The sequence below is a fragment of the Hemiscyllium ocellatum genome, chromosome 5 (genome assembly GCF_020745735.1).
Source record: "Hemiscyllium ocellatum isolate sHemOce1 chromosome 5, sHemOce1.pat.X.cur, whole genome shotgun sequence".
Classification (NCBI taxonomy): domain Eukaryota; kingdom Metazoa; phylum Chordata; class Chondrichthyes; order Orectolobiformes; family Hemiscylliidae; genus Hemiscyllium; species Hemiscyllium ocellatum.
In genome coordinates this window covers 42,576,782-42,597,491 of record NC_083405.1, presented here as the reverse complement: position 1 = coordinate 42,597,491, position 20,710 = coordinate 42,576,782, and the positions used below count along the sequence as shown (strand labels likewise).

Below are 20,710 nucleotides of genomic sequence, written 5' to 3'. Positions count from 1 at the left end.
GGCTGGGGCTGTTTTGCCTGGAGTGTCGGAGGCTAAGGAGTGACCTTAGAGGTTTATAGAATCATGAGGTGCATGGAAAGGGTAAATAGACAAAGTCTTTTCCCTGGGATGGGGGAGTCCAGAACTAGAGGGCATAAGTTTAGGGTGAGAGGGGAAAGATATAAAAAGGACATAAGGGACGACTTTATCATGCAGAGGATGGTGATTGTATGGAATAAGCTGCTAGAGGAAGTAATGGAGGCTGGTACAATTACAGCATTTAAGAGGCATTTGGATGGGTATATGAATAAGGAGGGTTCAGAGGGATGTGGGCCAAGTGCTGGAATATGAAACTAGATTAGGTTCAGATATCTGGTTGGCATGGACGAGTTGGTCCGAAGGGTCTGTTTCAGTGCTGCACATCTCTAAGTGCTGCCTTTTTGTCAAGAAGATCTGAAAGCACATTAGTTTCCACATATACACCTCATCATTAGCAGTAACATGCCCTCTACTGTCTGTGAATTGCCAGAGTGCTTATCTGAAATTCAATACCGGATGTATGAAAGTTTCCTTGTATTACACGTTAATAGGGTGAAAGCAGTGGTCTTCACGATAAACTTCATTCCTTTCTTACTTCCTTTCTATTTCTGACAAAATATCTGAAGTTAGTCCAGACCGTTTGAAACCTCAATACCATTTCCAACCCTATGATGACTTTGCAGCGACCTATTTGCACTGTCAAAAGACCATCCGGTATCACCAATGTATCTGCCTACCTCTGTCCTGCCACAGCTCTGCTGTTCTGCTGCTCCCCTCCTTCATGCCTGTTGCTACCTCTTGACTTGATTACTCCACTGCACTTTTGGCTAGCCTCTGCATGAACTTGAGGTCATTAACTGCATTACTGGTTAGATGTCAACACTGAATACTGTTCAACGATTCCTCCAATACTGTCTCCTTCTCATCCCTGTGCTTGCTGAACTATGCTAACTCCAAGTTAAGCTTCTTAAATCCCTCTTTGACACGACCTTGCCCTTTCACTCTCATCTCCTCCAGCACCACCCCCCTTGAGATTTTTGCAATTGTCTAATTCCAACTGTGCCTGAGTTAGCACACTGTGAGTCAAAGGTTGTTTGTTTAAGTCCCACTGCAGCATCCAAATGCAAAAATCAACAATGACATTCCAGTGCAGTATTGTCCTAAAATGTCAGATGTGCTGTAAGTCAGATGAAATGCTTAACTAAAGCCCGTCAGTGCAGTCAGGTAGACTTCTATTTCAGAAAGGAGCAAGGCAGGTATCCAGATGTCCTGACAACCCTTTCACCTCAAACAGCATCACATACAAAATAAGGTTATCAGATCATTATCACACTGATGGAGCATGCTGTGCAAAACTTGCTTTCAACATTATAGCAATAATTACAGCTGAAAAATATTTCAATGCTTGTAAAATGCCTTGAGTCATCTGATGGTTGTGAAAGGAATTTTATAAATGCATGTCTTTGTTTTTTGAGCATCCCCAATTTTTAGTCACTTCATCGTTAATGTTTGTACCCTGAGCAGCCTAGGCCCTAAACTCTGGAATTCCTTTCTTAAACATCCTTACTTTTCCACATCATTTTCCTTTTTGCACCACTCCTTAAAACATATGTCTTTAAACAAGATTTTACTCCAATATTTCTTTGTTTGGCTTGTTTTACACTACATCTGAAAAGTGCATTGGGATTAAGGCATGGTGTAAATATACATTAGTGTTAATATTATAGATACATCATTAAAACTGAACTCTTGTGTCTAATCAATTCCTAAAATTTGAAATCTGAAACAATGAAATTCACATTTTCAAGTTACATTAGCTGTTGCATTGCTTTATTGAAAATTTCGTGTAGTTATTTTTGGGTGATTTTTAGCCTACTTCCTACTTGCATGGTTGGAAAACTTGTTTGATTCCCACGAGGAAGAATGAAACATACAGTTCAGTTTCTCAGCAGTTCATCTGGTCAGCTGATGAAAGTGTTAATCATTCATGGAGCGGGTGTTTAGTTTCAGTCTGTGTAAGTATTCTATAGCAGACCTTCCCCACCAGCTGAAACACTGAAACAATTAATGTAACAATTGCACTAGAATCCATATTGAACAGATGTTGTGTCAGAGTTTAACTGTTCTACTATTGAATTCCCTCCAACTTAGTGGGTGAGCTAATTCCCGCAAAGTTTTAATTGCTTTATTTTGGAAAACTGATGTGAAGTACTCTGCAAGTTCATTTGTAGGACTCCAGTCTTAATAAGCGATATATGAGCTTTTTTAAGGAAAAAAGACAAAATGACACAGAAAGGGAAAATGTTTGAAATGTCGGTTTATCTCCATCATCCAGGCCAATGTTGCCATTGTTGTTATTCAATGATAGCAAAACCTGCCCTTCATTTTTGTGGCCAATTTGAGATAGCTTCATTCTGTGTCTAAACTATGCTGTCCCTGCTGTAGGAATGCTTCATACTAGTGCTGAGTTCAAAAATGTTAATCCAGGGGCTTTGAAATAAGCATAAAAAAATTTGGACTATGTAATGTTGTTTCCCTTTATTACCACTTTTTGACCCAAGATTCAAGTTCCATTTTTGACTGAGATTTTCTGACAAGTCAGGCGACATTACAGTCTAGCAGTACAAATGGTTTCTATGTACTTCCTGGTTTATTCAATTTGGCCTTTTCTTTGCTTTAGAATCAAATAGGATGGCGTAAGGAAGCAAAACATTTGCTGCTAATGATAACTGATCAGCTATCTCACTTGGCGCTTGACAGCAAATTGGGTGGCATTGTCCTGCCTAATGATGGGAACTGCCACCTAAAGGACAATATGTACACCCATTCAACTATTATGGTAAGGTAACTTGAGTACCTCTTATTACTTTAGCTAAATACAATGAAAATATATTGTAGTACCTTTAATAAATGCATGTAGAAGATGCCCTTCACCGGCTGACACTATATTTTAGGAACAGTACAACAATGTAATAATTTTCTGTCCAAAGGTGTCCGTTTGTCTGCTATAAAGGGATTTTAAAAAGATATTTATGCTTTCAAAACACATAATCGATGTCACTAGTTCAAGAAAAGGAGGTCAGTGAACTGAATTGGCATAAAGTCTTTTCACATTGGAGAAACTGGGTTTGACCTCATTGAGGTTATATTACTTTTATCCCCCCAATATTCTTGAACTCTGTCTGTCAATATCTGCATAATGATTTGGACCAGGTGAAGAAGTGTGAAGAGGTGTGTAGGAAGTGCAACACTTTGTGGGCGGCACGGTGGCACAGTGGTTAGCACTGCTGCCTCACAGCGCCTGAAGACCCGGGTTCAGTTCCCGCCTCAGGCGACTGACTGTGTGGAGTTTGCACGTTCTCCCCGTGTCAGCGTGGGTTTCCTCCGGGTGCTCCGGTTTCCTCCCACAGTCCAAAGATGTGCGGGTCAGGTGAATTGGCCATGCTAAATTGCCCGTAGTGTTAGGTAAGGGGTAAATATAGGGGTATGGGTGGGTTTCGCTTCGGCGGGTCGGTGTGGACTTGTTGGGCCGAAGGGCCTGTTTCCACACTGTAAATCTAATCTTACTGTTTCCCAAGAGAGATTTTTGATTTAACTTTTCTTAAAGAGCATTTCAGGATTTGTCATTTGATACCCTGCTGATTGGTATCTGATATGTCCAGTATCAGTACCCAATTGTTCCAGGCATGATCTGACAAATATTTGTATAATTTGTAACAAGACCTTCCTATTTTTATACCCATTCCCTTTGAAATTAAGGTTAACCATTTCCCAACCCGAGGACCAAAGAACAAAGAGCAATACAGGGCCCTTCTACTCTCCAAGCTCACAACGCCACATTTTGCTATTCCATGCTAAAACTGTCTTCATTTACAGGCTCCGAATCCCTCCATTCCCTTCCTATTCATGTATTCATTCAGGTACTTCTTGAATGCTGCTGTTGTGTCAGCTTCCACCACCTCCTCTGGTGACGGGTTCCTGGCACTCACCACTCTTTGTGTGAAAAACTTGCCTTCCACCTCTATTTTAACCCCACCATCCTGTGAAAAAGTCTCATACCTTTCATTCTGTTTATGCCATTCACAATCTTATGAACTTCTATAAGGTTGCCCCTCAACCTCTTGAGTTCCAGTGAAAACAAACTCAGTCTATCCAGCCTTTTTTCATAGCTTAAATCCCCCATAACAGGCAACATCCTGTGAACCTTTTCTGTACCCTGTCCAAAGCATCCACATCCATTCTCTCCTTCCTGAAAAATGGTGCCCAGAACTGTACTGAATACTCCAGCTGAGAGCTAATAGTGTTATTTACAACTTTAGCATAACCTCCATGCTCCGATACACTATGCTGCCATTAATAGTACCCAGGATACTGTCCATTTTAATTGCTTGCTCTATGTATGCTGTCAGCTTCAGTGACTTATGCATATATTTGTCCAAGTCTCCTTTTTTGTACACAACATTTGGTGTGGTGTCACTTATTTTATAATGTATTTCCATGTTCTTTCTATCAAAATGTTCCGGTTTCCTCTCTCAGTCCAAAGATGTGCAAGTTAGGTGAATTGGCCATGCTAAATTGCCCAAGTGTTCAGGGATATGTAGGTTAGGTGTATTAGTCAGGAGAAAATGTCGAGTAATGGGGAATGGGTTTGGATGGGATACTCTTTGGAGGGTCAATGTGGACTTGTTGGGCTGAAGGGCCTGTTTCCACACTGTAAGGATTCTATGATTCTATGAAAATGTACGGTCTCACACTTTTCTGCATTTAAACTTCATCTGTCATCTATCTGCCCACTCCACCAATTTGTTAATGTCCTTTTATAGTTTTACACTGTCCTTCTCACATTTTATAAAGCTTCTAATGTTTGTATCATCTGCAAACTTTCAAATTGCTCCCTGTATGGCAAGATCAACTTTTATAGATTTCAAGAAAAACTACAGTCTCAAAACTGACCTCTGGGAATCTCGAGTACAAACCTCCCTCCAGACTGAAAAATAACCATTAACAATTTCTCATTGTTTTCTATCTCTTGGCCAATTTTCTTTATATGTTACTACTGTCCACTTTATTCCACAAGCTTCAAATTTTCTTACATCTTCTTGACTCCCCATGTTGCATTTATCAAGAACAACGTCAAGTTAGTTAAACAGTATTCTCCCTTAAGGAGTCCCTGCCGGATCTCCCTCATTTAACTCATGTGATTATGAAGTTGATCCTGAATGATTTGGTTCTAGATATTTCCCCACTACTGAAGATAAAGTGACTGGTCTGTAATTGTTGGGTTTATCCTTACAACCCTTTTTGAACAAGGGCATTTCATTTTATTTTGCGTCAAAATCCTGGAACTGCCTTCCTCATGGTATGGTGGATCTACCTATTCCAAAGTGGTTCAAGAAAGCAACTCACCACCACCATCCCGAAGGCAATAAGTGCTGCCCACAGCCCATGAATGGGTAAAAATTTGCAATTCTCCAGTCCTCTGGCATTTCGTCTGAGCCTTGACAACTTAAAGGCTGAGAGTATATCCAATACTTTATAATCTTTTCAAATCCTTCCAGTGACTGAGTTTCCTTCACTGTTACCATCACCTGGGTAATATCTCTTTCATTGTGTGAAGACGCATGCTAAGAATTCATTTAATATTTCAGCCATGACCATTACCTTGATAAATCCATTCCCTGTGGTTCTGGCTTGCCCTACTCTTCCTTTTACCACCCTTTTATTGCTGGTATGCCTGCAGAAAAATTAGGATTTTTTTTATTAGCTACCAGTCTTTCTTACCATGGATCCTCTTTGCTTCTTCTGGTTTCTTTTTCATCCAATTTCTGAACCTGCTGTATTTAGCTAGGTTCTCAGTTGTATTTTTTACCTAACAACTGTCATAAATACACATATTTTCTTTTTTATTGTAAACCCTGTGTCTTTCCTTGTGTTGTAAGGTCTGGGTTTATGTGCTCTAACCTTTCCTTTTGCAGTAACATATCTCAAATGTGTACAAGCCATTTCTTCATTAAGTACAGCCCAATATTCAGCCACAAGTATCCCCAACTGCCTTTTCTTCCAGTCTTTCTGGTCTCAGCTGGTTCTTGTCCCATTCTCTCTCCCTCTTAACTATTCTTACTTTAGATTATCCATTATTCTTCTCCAAAGTCTTCCTTAAACCTTGTGCTAGACTGATCACCATTCTCCAAAAGCTCCCCTTACACATTTGCTCTACTTGGCCAGCCTCGTTCACACGACCCAGGTCCAGCAGTGTCTCTTTTCATGTTGGACTCTGCAGACACTGTTGCAGAATTCTCCTGAACATAGTCTAGGAATGCTCATCCCTCACTGCTTTTTTATAGACAATCCCAGTCTATATTTGGTTAATTAAAAATCCCTCATTGTAAATACTCATTGATGTTTGCACCTATCTGTAACTTTCTTGTGCATTTGTTCTGTTTGCAAATGTCAGGAAAAAGAAGTCATTTTTTTTTAACCTGAGCCATGCCCTCTCAGATGCTCAGACTTCAGTGAAAAGTGACTCCTGTCTCCATCTGAAGCTTTTAGTTCAACTGGTATGGCTGTGTTCATTTCCTTAAGCAAATTGCTGTCCATTAACTTGATGCTTTTTTTTCAGTTAATGTCACTCCCTGAGACTTTAATCAAGTTGCTAATGCAACTCACTTCTTTTTTCAATCATGGATTCAATAATCACATATCTTCCACACTCTTATAAGGTGTTTTCGCTTCTAACACTTTTATAATCTTCTGTTTTGTGCATCCTTCTTCCCACTGACTCCCATATCATCAGAGTTGCTGTTTTTAACAGTCTCCTAGCTGTTGACTCCCAGTTCTGACAGTTTGGAGACATAATAACAGATCTGCTGTTCTGTGCCTTTTTTTTCCGTCATGAAAGTCTTCCTGTCCCCTTTCAATCCTCTCTCTAATGGATAAAATTCAAGTCTGCAAACACCTTCGCAATTTTCTTCCCATGTTGATTAGTCATTTAGCTGAAATCACATGATTTCTAATAAGTGATGTTTTGAAATTGATGTTCAGAAAGGCTTTCTGACCTTTACTTTGTGAAAAGAAAGGGAGATCTTCACAGAAGTAGAAACCAAAATTCATATTTTTTCCTCTACTTCAAAAACCAGGGTCACAAATAAACACATATTATGAACCTCCATAACTTGGCTCATTTGCTGAATAGTGCATTCTGGGTGAGTGGACAGGGAGGATGGAGATGATACTTGGAAATGAAATTTGAGTTTGCTGAAGGATTGGGCGCCAAACAGCTTTTAATATAACTTAGACAAAGTTTCAGAGAACAGTCCATTGCCATACTTGTGCATCTCTGCACCGAAACTGCTTCCAGGACTGGCAAGCCGCACCTGGTGCCATTTAGAGTGAGAATAACATTCCTGATTATGTAATAATGGGTTTGCCAAGATGGAAAATTTGTTGACACCAGCATTCTATCCCGATGGTGGAAATCCAGCCCTAATTTTCTTGCTTGTCCTTCTCCTCTTCCTGTTGCCTAATTAGAAGTCACACAACACTAGTAAAGTCACCTGATGAAGGAGCAGCATTCTGAATGCTTGTGATTTCAAATAAACCTGTTGGACTTTAATCTGGTGTCGTGCGACTTCTGACTTTGTCCACAGCAATCCAACACTGGCACCTCCACATCATGTCTTGCCTAATTGTGCAGAGCAGGCCTGTGCCCTTTGGGAAGGCCACTCCAGCTAGTTAATAGTTAGAAACAAATTGGGAATAAGGATGAAGGAGTCCATACTAGTTCAGGTTTCTGGCACTTTTAGTTGACAAGTTTTCAAACCTCCATCAAGGAAAAGTTTAAGTAAATCATGACGATCAACTTCAAACTTTAGAAAACCCGGTTGTACTGGTGTCAAGTCAATATAAACATTAGATTTTGGGCATAACCCTCCCTCTCACTCTATTTGCTTAAATTTTGAGAAAACATGTGAGCTGTTCTTTGCGGTGATGGGGAGCTACATTATTGAGCAGTAGTTGCAACAAAAGTATGGATATAGGTTTGTTCGTTGAGCTAGAAGGTTCATTTTCAGATGGTTCATCACCATACCAGGTAACATCATCAGTGAGCATCCGGATGAAGTACTGCTGGAATGGCCCGCTTTCTATTTGAGTTTAGGTTTCCTTGGGTTGGTGGTGTCATTTCCTATGATGATGTCATTTCCTGACCTCAACAGAGGAAATGACATCACCAATCCAAGGAAACCTAAACACATAAACAGAAAGCGGACCATACCACCCGTGCTTCATCCGGATGCTCACTGATGATGGTACCTAGTATGGTGACAAAACGTCTGAAAACGAACTTTCTGGCTCAGCGAGTAAACCTACATCCAGAACCTCAATCTGAGCTACAAATCTTCTCCAAACTCACAAAAAAAGTATCTTGAAGCTATGAATATGATTGAGGAAATTTGTATGTGGGAAATGTTTACTGATAGAAATTAGCTAAGCATGTTATTAACCTCTGAATTCAACAGGGAAATGCCACTCTTGTGCCATTATTCCAAACCCTTCTGGGAAATTCCAGATGAATGACTCAGCACTTGAGTGTTTATTTGTGATTGTTTAATCTGATACATGAGTTGTCCTACACCGTTTACTTTAGAAATTCCCAAAACAAATTGGAATCCAGGAGAAACTTATGCACTGTCTTTCATCATTTAATTCCGCTCACTCAAAAGGATTGCAAATTTTGTGTGTTAATTGTTGGCAAGTAATTTATTGACTGCTTCAATATTCATGGATAATCATCGTAATTTTAAAAAAAATTGGAATAACAGTAGCATATCAGCTGGCCTCCATTCACTATATCATAGCTCAAATATGAATTTCAGAACATCTCTGCATGACTTTATTTGATATAGCACACAATTTTATTCAAAAAAATGACATTGCAAAGATTTCAGTTTTTAATATGGCAGAAAACTGTCAGTAATAGATCAGCCACCCGTCACCCATACTGTATGACTTCCTTCCCAAAGCAAAAATAGAGGGGTTCTACAACTAACAATAAATCTGCTATATCTAGATTCCCTTATGGCTTCAAAGTTAAAATCCACTCCGTTACTTACTTGTTAGTTCTTATATGTAGGAGTGAGAAGTAGAAATAATCTCAATCCTGGTTAAACTCCTGTTTTGATTGTTGTTAATTCCTATGACATCATTGGTCATGAGCATATCGTGATGCCTCTGTCCTTTATAGTGCATTGCTGGCAGCGTGTAAAGTTTTCAAATATTGTCTTTGGTTTTCCTTCCTCTTCAGTAGTCATCTGTTCCTAACTTTCTGTGTATGATCTTGAAATGCGACTGACACTAATATTAGTCTGTATTTCCCTTTCTGAGGTAGCTGTTAGAATTACATTGTATATTGCCTATTCCAATACCAGTAGTATAGCAGTCAAACATTGTAAATACTACCTCTCGTTAGAGTTTCTGCAACCCAATAATGAGGCCAATATTATAGGCTCCTCTGGCACAAATATCTATTCGATGTACCTGTTTGTGTCTGGAATTCCTATACTCCTGGTTTTGCTGCCAAAATGTGAAGATAGGAATTGTGAGGTGGTTGAATAAGACAGGGGTGTCTCAGAAGCAAAGTAATGCGCTATCTTATGTTTTCATTACCTGATCACTGAGCATAGAATGTGTTAGAATATAGATTACAATTTTATGTTTTACAAGTAATTTCAAAGCAAATACCTTGAGAGTCTTGTTACTAACAAATAAATCAGTGTAGTAATGTTAAGCAGGGCCTCAAAAGAATTCAGATAACCAGTGTGCACAGGCAAGGTGCAGGATTATTTATTCCAGCTCCTCTGTTGGGGAGCAGTGCACACACACCCACACACACACGGTAAAATTTAATGAAGCCCACTGAACTGGGATTTGGGGTTGGAGGCATCAAAGGATTGCAGTGGAGTGATTGAGCTCTGACCCCAGTGGTGGAAACTGACAGAGGATTTAAATGGCTATGGCAAAATCTCTCCTCCTCCTAAAAATTCCAGCTGCTTTCTTATAATTGTATCTTAATCTCAGTAATATGACCCTGTGCAGGAATCTCCAAACATTTTTGTGATCATTATGGATCAAAGAACCAACTGGGAAAACAACAAGTATTCAGTACTAGTAGTACATTGAAAAGGATCTTGAAATATTTGTAAACTTCAAAGAATTTTTCCAGATTAGAATGGTGCAGAAATTGGAAACCAGAATATGCAATTAAAAAAAATTGTTTCACTGCATTGACATCCATCAAGTTAATGTACACTAGCAGCTATGCACATCACAGTTTTAAAATACTTGTTAAGCTAGATTTTGGCAAAGAGGGTTTATTGCCCTTTAATAGGAAATCTCAAAGTGCTGTATCCGAGTAGCCAAGTTTACGAAGACAATAGCCACTTATTGAAATTGAAAATTAAGTTATTATTAATGTGTAAATTTTAAAAGTATTGACTTTCAGTTTCTAAATTTTGTGAGTTTTTTTTTGTTATACACCAAAATTTGAATGTTTTCATTTCAATTCTGTTTGTGTTACTCCAGTAGTATTTGCCCTAACTACCTCCCACTGCCCCCTTTCTCCCCCATCCCTTCACCAAACTTTGGAAGAGAATAAAACCCAAACTTCAGATTGAATTTAACAAGAGAGATGCTTAAAAAGGCAAATAACTAGTCTAACATTTTAATAGTAGGGTGTTGTATCCAACCTGCGTTCCAGGAACTGTTTCTCAGTAATACACTGACAAAACAAAAATGCCATGATTCACAGCTAATTAAGGGATGGTGGGTGCAGTAGTGCATTGTCACAATGACCACAATAGATGGCCTGGCTGGTTCTATAATTCAATTTACAAAGCTATTCAAACAGTGATCAAGATAATATGTTACCACTATTTCTCAAAGGAAAATGCAGCCAATGTGGTGATTGCAATCCGGCTGAAAAGTGGAAAAATAAATGCTTATCAGTAGAAATCTGACCAGTTTTTAGTTCCTTTTTTGTCACCCTTTTCCATTTACCATCCTGGGTGACTGGATTAAATTCTGCCCAAAAAATGTGTCATGGGAAATCACAGATAAAGACATATCCTTTTACATTCTTCGCAGAGTTTCTCTCTCGGCATTCTTCCTTGTCGGGGATATAGGTGAGGAGGCAACCCTTTGCTGAGTTTGAGTTGGTAAAATTACTGTGAGAATTTGTGCGAAAATGGAAATGCAAAATGATCAATTGTACAATGAGCAACGCAGAAAGATAGTAATGTAGATTACAGTACATCCTCTGTATCTGTGAAACCACAAATCGCAAATTCACTCGTCCACACCAAAAAATAAGTACCAACAAAAATCCACATCCATGTTTCTGTGATATTTTTAACCTATTTTTAACTACCTCCGCACTTACGAATTTCATCATTTGCAGGGGTTATCAGGAATAGAACCCTCACAGATAGGGCGGAATGACTGTACATTGTAATTAAGAATCTTGTAAGCATTGTTAAACAATTTGTACAGCTGGAAATACAGCCTTCAGTGAACTTTGTCAGTTGCTGTTTTTCTTGGCTATTTTGTTGGGAGTGGCACAGTGACCCGTGACACTGAGTTGTATAGTTTGTACAGCAAGAATTGTAGCATGAAAAATGTGTTGCTGGGAAAGCGCAGCAGGTCAGGCAGCATCCAAGGAGCAGGAGAATCGATGTTTTGGGCATAAGCCCTTCTTCAGTCATTCCTGAAGAAGGGCTTATGCCCAAAATGTTGATTCTCCTGCTGCTTGGAAGCTGTCTGACCTGCTGCGCTTTTCCAGCAACACATTTTTCAGCCCTGATATCCAGCATCTGCAGTCCTCACTTTCTCCTACAAGAATTGTAGCATGTTTACTTAAATTCTTTAAAAATGGGGCATCAAACTACATTCTTTAAAAATTTAAAATGGTGTTCAATAGCATGCAATAAAAAATACATTGAACCTAAAGGAAAGAGCAAGCTCAATATTATCTCATTATTCACGCATGGAGTTCAAATAATGGAAAAGTTGAAAATTAGGAAAGAAGAATCCATTAAGTTTGTAGCTAGCAGAATACATGATAAGACACAATGCAATGAAATTAGAAGAGAAAAGAAACAACGTTATGAATATAAAGAGGAATATAAAATTAAATTATCAAGCAACAGTAAACAAGAGAAAAATATTTTACAGGTACATCATTTAAACATAAAAGGCAATTCAGCAACTGCTAAGTCCTTTAACATACTGACAGGTTAAAATCAAATTAATGACAGAGATGGCACCCAGGCTGTTGGTGTCTTTCTTTGGAGTGATACATCCAGAGAAGTGGAAGTCTTTGCCACTATCAGGATCTGCTGATTGATTTTGATACCTTGCTGCCATATTTGAAATCCAGCTGCACACCACTTCAGACAGCATACACCAGGAATGGCCCCTCACTCTGTGGTGCTCAAGCCTCAACAAAGTTTTAATGAGTTGAAAATGCATGGAGGTAAAGTCGTTACCGCTCAATGGTGAGATGCTGAAGTCGCCATTTCCTACTTGAGAGGAAACTTGTAAAAAATGTTTGTCAAAAATCAGATGTTTTCATTTTCATTTGTATTTTCTGAACCTCCTGACAATTATACAATATTGAGCAGGAGAAAATGCCATGCATTATGTCAGACTTGACTGAATGGCAACAATCTTACCTTTTAACTTGTATTGCAGCTGAGGACTTAGCATAAAATCAGGTTTGATAGTATATTCCAATATGAAAGTGTTTGATATTAATGGTACAGGTTATCAAAAGAAATGCGGAACTGTTGATCCATCTGTCCTTTTAGGTGAAAGTGGAAGATCCTATGGCTTTTGCTTTTAAATAACGCAGGGTATTTCTGCTGGTGTTCTGTCTGATATTTTGTCTCTCATCCAACAGCAGATTATAAACCTGATTAACCTGCAGTTGTTTGTGGGAGCTTTCAGTACAAAAACTGTCCATTACATTTCCCTAAATTACAACAGGGACTGTACTTCAAAAGTTCTTAATTGATTGTGAGACACTTTGAACGACATAAATTGTCCAGTTGTTGCTCACTTGAGAATTGATTAAAAGTTGCTATGGAAAACAATCATATCGAAGTATTTTGCTGAGAATTCGGTTGAGATATTAAACTCAGGAAGGACAGTAAAGGCTAAGTATGTTCTAATAGTCTTTTTTTTAATTGATGGCATAGTACGATTATATATTCCAATGTTCTATAGTTGTCAAACCATTGGAGTTATTGTAACGCTGAGAAACTATGTGCCTCTGAAGAACTACATGGTTTAATGAAATCAATGGTGGCCTTTGCAGTGAGGGAAGGGGAAATCCATCCACAAGAAGACTGGTCACTGTAACTTTGCAATACTGAGAGTATTTCAATTTCTCTGTAAACCTGTTGAATATGCTACGTTCTTGCATATACTGTATCAAGCTCTTTCTCGAAATGACAAACACAGTATAAGAGTACTGTAAAATGGACATGGAATCTAAGGCAGGAGAAATTATAATGGGCATAAGGAAATGACATTAATGTTAACCAGGTATTTTTAAGCAGCATATTCCTGGTCCCATAGAGCATTCTCCCTACAGGACAGTGTTAGGGAGGCAGCTCATCATTGACAGAGGATCTCTGCCCAGCATTGAGGAGTCAATCCACCCAGTTTGTAACCCACCCTAATCCAGGCCAAACCTTACAAATCTCTCGGTGGCAGCAAGCCTAGAGGGCCCATGAGGCTCTATCCCACTGATCTAATACCATGGGTATGAATTTGTTTTCCCTGATCCTGCCTTTCAGACACCTGGGGCAGCAGGGTGGTTCAGTGGTTAGCACTATTCCCTCACAGCGCCAATGATCTGGATCTGATTCCATCCATGGGTAACTGTCTGTGTGAAGTTTGCACATTCTCCCTGTGTCTGTGTAAGTTTCCTCCGGTGCCCTGGTTCCCTTCCATAATCCAAAGATGTATAGGTTACATGGATTGGCCGTGCTAAATTGTCCATTAGTGTCAAGGGATGTGTGATTTAAGAGGATTAGCCATGGGAAATGCAAGGTTACAGGGAGAGGGTTGGGGAGTGGATCTGGGTGGGATGGTTTTTGGAGAGTTAGTGTGGACCCGGATGGGCTGAATGGCCTACTTCCAAGATGTAGGAATTCAGTGATTCATGAGACCAGGAAGATTTGTTTTAAAGTATCGGGTTAACTTTAATATCATTTCCTTATGCTCATCGTAATTTCTCCTATTTCAAATTCCATTTTCATTCTCCAGGATTCTTAAGTTATATTTGTTGTTTCAAGGAAGTAAATATAGTGTATGCAAATGTATGGTTTATTGAGTAGCTTTTACATAGAAGTTGTAATGGTATTATCTAGACCCGAATATGCAAAGCACGATTATGACCCAAATATTGCAATTACCATCAAAACAGAGTGACTGATGGTAATCCTTCTCATAATTGCCCACTTACCTGTCAATGAATTTCCTAGCCATGATTCTGAGTCTGTCTGTCTAAAATGCATTCATTGGAGGAAATCACAGAGACATGCAATCAAGCTGTTGTATGCCAAAAGAAGTCCTTATTTTTTCCAACATTTGCTGGTATTTTTCAGGAGTTTGAGCTTCCATACTTTGACAGCAACTGAGGAAAGATACATCTACAATGTGGTGAGGGGCTAGGATGGCAGGGGAACATAAAAGATGACCTAGGTGGGCTCATTTGATGAGTGCTTAGAATAGGTTGGTGTGGACTGGGGGTGTACTGTGGAGAGTGTTAGCAGGCGCATGCCAGGTCTGGCATATTTGAAAACAAGGAGACCATTGTCAAGTCCGGCAGTGTTGTGGGAGGAATGTAAGCTGGGGAGCTATTCCTGCAGGACCAGTTGGATCTTGAGGATGGGGAAATCAAGTCTGGTAGGTGGGGGAGGGGAGGAGGTTGAAGTTGAGGCCAGGCAGTGTCAGGAGTCTGGGAATGATTTGGAGGTGTATGTGGTGAGGATGCTCAATAGTAAATCAGGGGGGTCTGTTTGATTGTTACCCAGGGGTTAGAGAAACTTTTATTTAGGGTTGTAGAGTTGTACAGCATAGAAACAGGCACTTTGGTCCAAGTCGCCCATGCTGACCACAATTCCTCAAACTTTTCCTTGGTAGGTATTAGGCTTTAGTGAGTTGGAACCTTCCAAAGTCTCAAAATTTAAAGGACTTTATCAGGGAGTTTCAATTCCGATGGAGTCTGTTGCTTGAAGGGATTCCACATGGTCCCAACAGTCTACACTGTTTCAATGACTTCTAACCATTGTAATATTGTTTCCTTTTGATTATACAACTATCTAGTGATAACAATCTTCACTAATCTCTCTCATAAGTATCAGCTGAATGTGCTTTTGACTTGAACTTCAGCATAGAATTAAATTGGCTATCTACAGTGGCCTGTAGTATTTAGTCTTTCCATTGACTATAACACCTCGCTAACACAAGTATTTAGAATATATGACTTTGTAGAAAAATTTGACCATTATCTTTTCCATTCTGACTTAGCTAATTTCTTGCTGCAGTTATTCCAGGGGGCTTCTATGTCCTGTAAAGTCTTTGTGTTCAAAGGGATAATACTTATAAGTGTGAGTGGTGATTTAGCTATGGGGATATCATGATTGAATCCAGTCCAAAGCTGAAACAACAGCTGTCCAGCCCAAAATTGAGATTAGGAACTTTTGGTTCCTCCCTAACCAAGGAATGTAGAGGTGAGTTGTAGTTCCTGTCGCTACATTGGTAGTTTTGTAGGCATCAAGGATCAAATCTTCCTCGCTGTTGTGGCTCAATAATTATTGGTAACCTCGGCAGAACTATTCAGTTTCAAATGTTTCTCAGCTTTAAATTATTATTGGGATTAGTCAACACTTGTTTGTAAAAATAATAACCCAGAACTGAATAAAACCAAGATAACAGTACAAAAAAACATTTTAAAGGTTTTTATGCCACTATGGTCTGTTTTTTAAGTCTCTAAGGTATAGCAATGATGTTTCCTGTCATGGACATGGTGACCACCTTACATTTGGAATATAGTTACAGTTCCAAGCATCTAGCTGTGTGATGGTATGAACCAGGGTGTAGCAATAAGATCTTTTTGTGATCAGAATTGAATATTGTCTTTTAAAAGCAAAGTCATTTCAATATCTGAACAGCTGATCTTGCGTTTTGTCTTCCAATGTTATGATTAATTTCTGAAATGTTTCCACCTGTTAAATAAATCATTATTGGTAATTCTATCCTCCTTGTAAAGGTGCATCTTTCTTTATCATCTTTTTTTTGTTCTAAACTTTCACTGATAAGATTTTATTTACTGTTGGAAAAAAAAATCGAATTTTTCTTGCTGGTTTAGCTGCCATATGTAATATTATCAGTCAGACCTTTATTTCTTATTTCTTTCATTCCTTTCACTTGTGGGTTTTTTTAAATCTTCTCTTTTAAATTTTCTCTCTTTTGGCTTTTGAAATAGGGCTTAAGGGAAAGTAAGTTGAAAATTGTAAAAGAGAAATAAAACAATAGACACAAAAATAAATTGCAGTGCAGATTGTAGAACCTTAATCTTGTAAATACACGAGACCCCACAACCAGTCAAATAATCTGTAACGTTAGAGGCTGCAGTTCTTGGCTATAGACCAGAAATGAAGGCTTCACAAATTGGAGTCAAGCATATAAAGTTGCAAGTTAATTTACTTAAACAACACCTGGCAATGATTTGCTCTTGAGCACATGTAATAATCATTGAAGTCAAATTTCTAGTTTGTACAGCAATTTAGTATTTTTATATTCTCTCAAACTGAATTAACATGTGAGTTTATATCGATCAACAATTTCCAAGCTCTCTAAGCCTCCATTATCCTTAGATTGTCCATCTGATGTTCTTCGTCCCAGAACTTAAACTACAACCTCTAGTGTTTGCGGTTTAATGGGTCATAGTGTTATGATGATGTTGGGATAGCTGAGCTTCTAAATGTCTTATGAGTTGTGAAAAAGTGTAGAAACAAATGTAATCAATTTTGGTTCATTTGACTGGACCACGTGTGGTGTCTTTGTTAGATTGCTACCAAGGAAGTTCACAGATTTTAAAGTTATGGGTTTAATGCAACATAGGTTTCTTCCTTACAAGACAGATGATTGAGCTAAGAATAAATCTGTCTGTTTCCTTCTGATATTAAATTTTGCAAAATATATTCCTTATACCATCACCAAATCAAATATTATTACTGCTTCAGACATGCTCATAAAGATTGATTTGTTAATTAGATAACTTGTGAGGCAATGAATACAAGTTAGGAATTCTGGAACCTCTGCTATCATGTTCATTGAAATTATTTAATGAAAAAGTACAGGGAATGATTTCAACCACTGAGTTGGTGAGCATTTATAAACAGAATGAGTTTCTTTTCTTTATATTTTGACCTTTCATGGGCTATTCAGGGCAAGGAACTTGCAGAACTGTGAAACTCAATGAGCTATTACATCCAAAGGACTTTGCATTTGACTATGGCCTGAGTAGTAGAATCCCTTTAGCGTGGAAACAGACACTTCAGCCCAACAAGTCCACACTGACCCTCCAAAGAGTAACCCATTCCACTACCTAATGCACCTAACCTACACTATGGGCAATTTAGCATGGCCAATTCACATAACCTGCACATCTTTGGATTGTGGGAGGAAACCCACACAGACACAGGAAGAATGTGGAAAACTCCACACAGATAGTCACCCGATGCTAGAATCAAACCAGGTCCCTGGTGCTGTGAAGTAGTAGTGCTAACCACTGAGCCACTGCCAGACAATCAGGTTTCCTACAGGCTGAAGCAGTTCTAGAGCTGGGCTGTGAGCAGAAAAGGTAACTTATACTAAGTATAGCACTTTCCTTGATGGCACCAGGAGAAGCAGCAATGTTCCTCTGGCTGCTACAATGAAAGTCACAACCTCTCATGCCATAGTCTCACTCATGAGATCCCTACCTCATTTCCTTGCCATGAGAACTTTTAAAATTTCTGTCCTTACCAATTACTAGCCTTCTTAAGGCTAAATTAAATTCTAAAATAACTTCATACAGATCCTAGTTGTTAGCTGCCAAAGATAACCAGAACTCCTATCAAACTTGGAAACTTGCTGCATTGATCTGACTTTAACATTGTGCCAAAGGCTTTGTGCTGTTGTTGACATTCTTTGATGAGTAATATGTTTTTGTTTCCTTTTGCCAGCCTTTATATCTCTTCTGTCTGAACATCCTGCTGTTTTCTTCCTGTGGGTTGTCAGCAATGCTTACTGGCAACATTTATTTGAAAAATGGTAACTGATTCAGGGCCTCAAACCTCAGAACTTACCTGGCCAAAATATACTTGGAGTTAAAATGAACTGTGTAGATGCAATTTCTTAACTTTGTTAAGATTGCTGTTTCCTGGATGTGTCCAGTCAGGGAATCAGTCTTAAACTATTACTTAAGTATTGTATCATACCATGTCAGTATTACGACAGCAGGACTAACATACATGTGTGCATTTATCTGTTTCAAGATGTTGGCTGGAATCATGCAGTTTCTTTTATTTTGTCAGTCTTTTTCCTGCAGCAGCTTGTTGGGGGCACTTACCCAGCTGGCAGTAGGTCCCTGGATTTTACTCATCTCTAGATTTCAGTGATGTAGGTCTGAGTTTCAGCAGCTCAAAAATAAGATCACACACAGTTGTGTTCAATCTTCCCAGAGTCATATCAATTAAATAATGTCTATTTGTGAAATGGAACAGATAGGAAGTAGGAGCAGGAGTTTGTTGTTCAGCCCTTTGAGCATGCTCTGCTATTCAGTGTGACCATCACTGGTCATCCATATCAGAACCCTCTTCCTCCTTTATTCCTCTACCCCTTGAGCCCAATGTTATTGTTCACTGAGTTTTCCAAGACTTTATTGTTCTTATATATACACTATAGTTCTGAATGACATCCATTACTTTGCCATGTAACGTATGTATCCTTGTGTCCTGGCTTGTAACAGGAACATCCATCTGTGGGTTTGCTGGTGGATAAGCTGCTGGAAAACAGCATCCATGTCATTTTTGCAGTACAGGGATCATGCATCAGCTGGTACAAGGTAAGACCTATGTTGTTACAATCAAATTGAGTCAGTACAGTGTTGGGTTTCCAAGGAGAAGTGAGTTTGGGTCCACATGATAAAATTATATTTAATCACTTCTGTAAAAATGTTGTTTAGAATCGAATTATATTAGAGCTTTCCACTAACATTAATTGGAAATAATTTCCACCACTTGACAAAATTATTGACAGTGAAGCTCTGACAATCAGATAATTTGTGACTATAATTGCTTTTGAGGTATCTATGGTGGTTTACACAGGCTTAAACAAACACTTATATTGATTGAATGTGAGGCATAGCAACAAAAGAAAGTTGGTGCTTCGAAGCTTTATAGTTTGTAAAGCTTTTGCAAGATTGTTATTTATTTTCATCATAATTGTCTTTCTAAGAAGCCTTTTTGTAAAAAAATTTTTCTTTATTTAACAGGATCTTCTTCCATTGATGCCAGGTGCAGTTGCAAGGCAGCTAAATGCCGAATTATCTAATCTCTCTGAACTAGTGGAAAGTGCCTACCGGGTATAGTGCTACCTTTGCTATCCTTTTATTGCATTTCTGTGTTAATAGTTGAGTATTTTAATCAATGATAAAATGCTTCAGATATCACATCCGGAGATGGAAGTTAGGGTAGCTGAAGAAACATTTGTGATTTACTGTTTTCTGATTCATACATAAGAATCATTTTATGTGATGGTCGCTGTAACTTCTTTCAGAGAAAAAAAACTTTTAATCTGTGAAGGTAGCACTTCCAGCAAATTACTTGTTTTCTTTTAATTGGCTACTTGTTTGTATTATTTCTTAAACTTCCATTTTGATGTAAAAATCAAACATTAGTATCCCTAAACAATTCCAAATATCCTGATTAGTTTAGACTCTACAACTATGCTATTTTTGCAATGTTGATGCTCTCACAGTGACAAACAACCTGAATGGAAAAGAACATTGGTAATGTTTTCATGTATCTAAGTTCAGGTGTACCTGGTGTTGGCTAACTTCAAGCAGATGAAAATAAACATTGTATCAAAATTAAGAATTATTACTATGCTGATATAAAAATTTGAGTGAATTGATTTCTCATTAGTTGAAGAATAATAGAATTCTCAATAAAAAGACAGATTATAATTTAAATTGCATTGAGAATTAACAGCATTTGTTGCTGCTTTTTCTTTGCACCATCTAAATTAATTTTAGACTATCACTGAACATATAAGATATCTATTTGCCCTTTTTGAAGTACGTCCTCAAGTTGGCAAAACTGGTTATTGTACAAAGGAGTCAACCTTCTTCTGTTGCATTATTAGCTCATTGACTTTTATGACTATCTGAAACAACTTTCAGGATAAGCAAATACATTTTACCAGCCTGGGTGCATTTCCTAAAGTATGTTGCCATTGGCTGGATAAATTTGTAAGGTATTTTGATTCATAATCTGAATTGTTGGACCTGAGAAAATTGCTGAATTGTGCTTGGCAGACATGTTTCGATAAAACTAGAAACATTGTAGCTCATTAGTGTCCA

General features: G+C 38.4%; 1 protein-coding gene across 1 annotated transcript in view; it reads left to right on the top strand.

Annotated features, from left to right (window-relative positions):
- The window catches only part of itgb8 (integrin, beta 8), a 100,195-nt gene that overhangs the window by 21,100 nt on the left and 58,385 nt on the right, over positions 1-20,710 (top strand). The window contains exons 6-8 of the mRNA XM_060825306.1: positions 2,699-2,857; positions 19,097-19,192; positions 19,622-19,711. Of these exons, the coding sequence (XP_060681289.1) occupies positions 2,699-2,857; positions 19,097-19,192; positions 19,622-19,711 (345 nt within the window). The remainder of the gene's footprint in view (positions 1-2,698; positions 2,858-19,096; positions 19,193-19,621; positions 19,712-20,710) is intronic.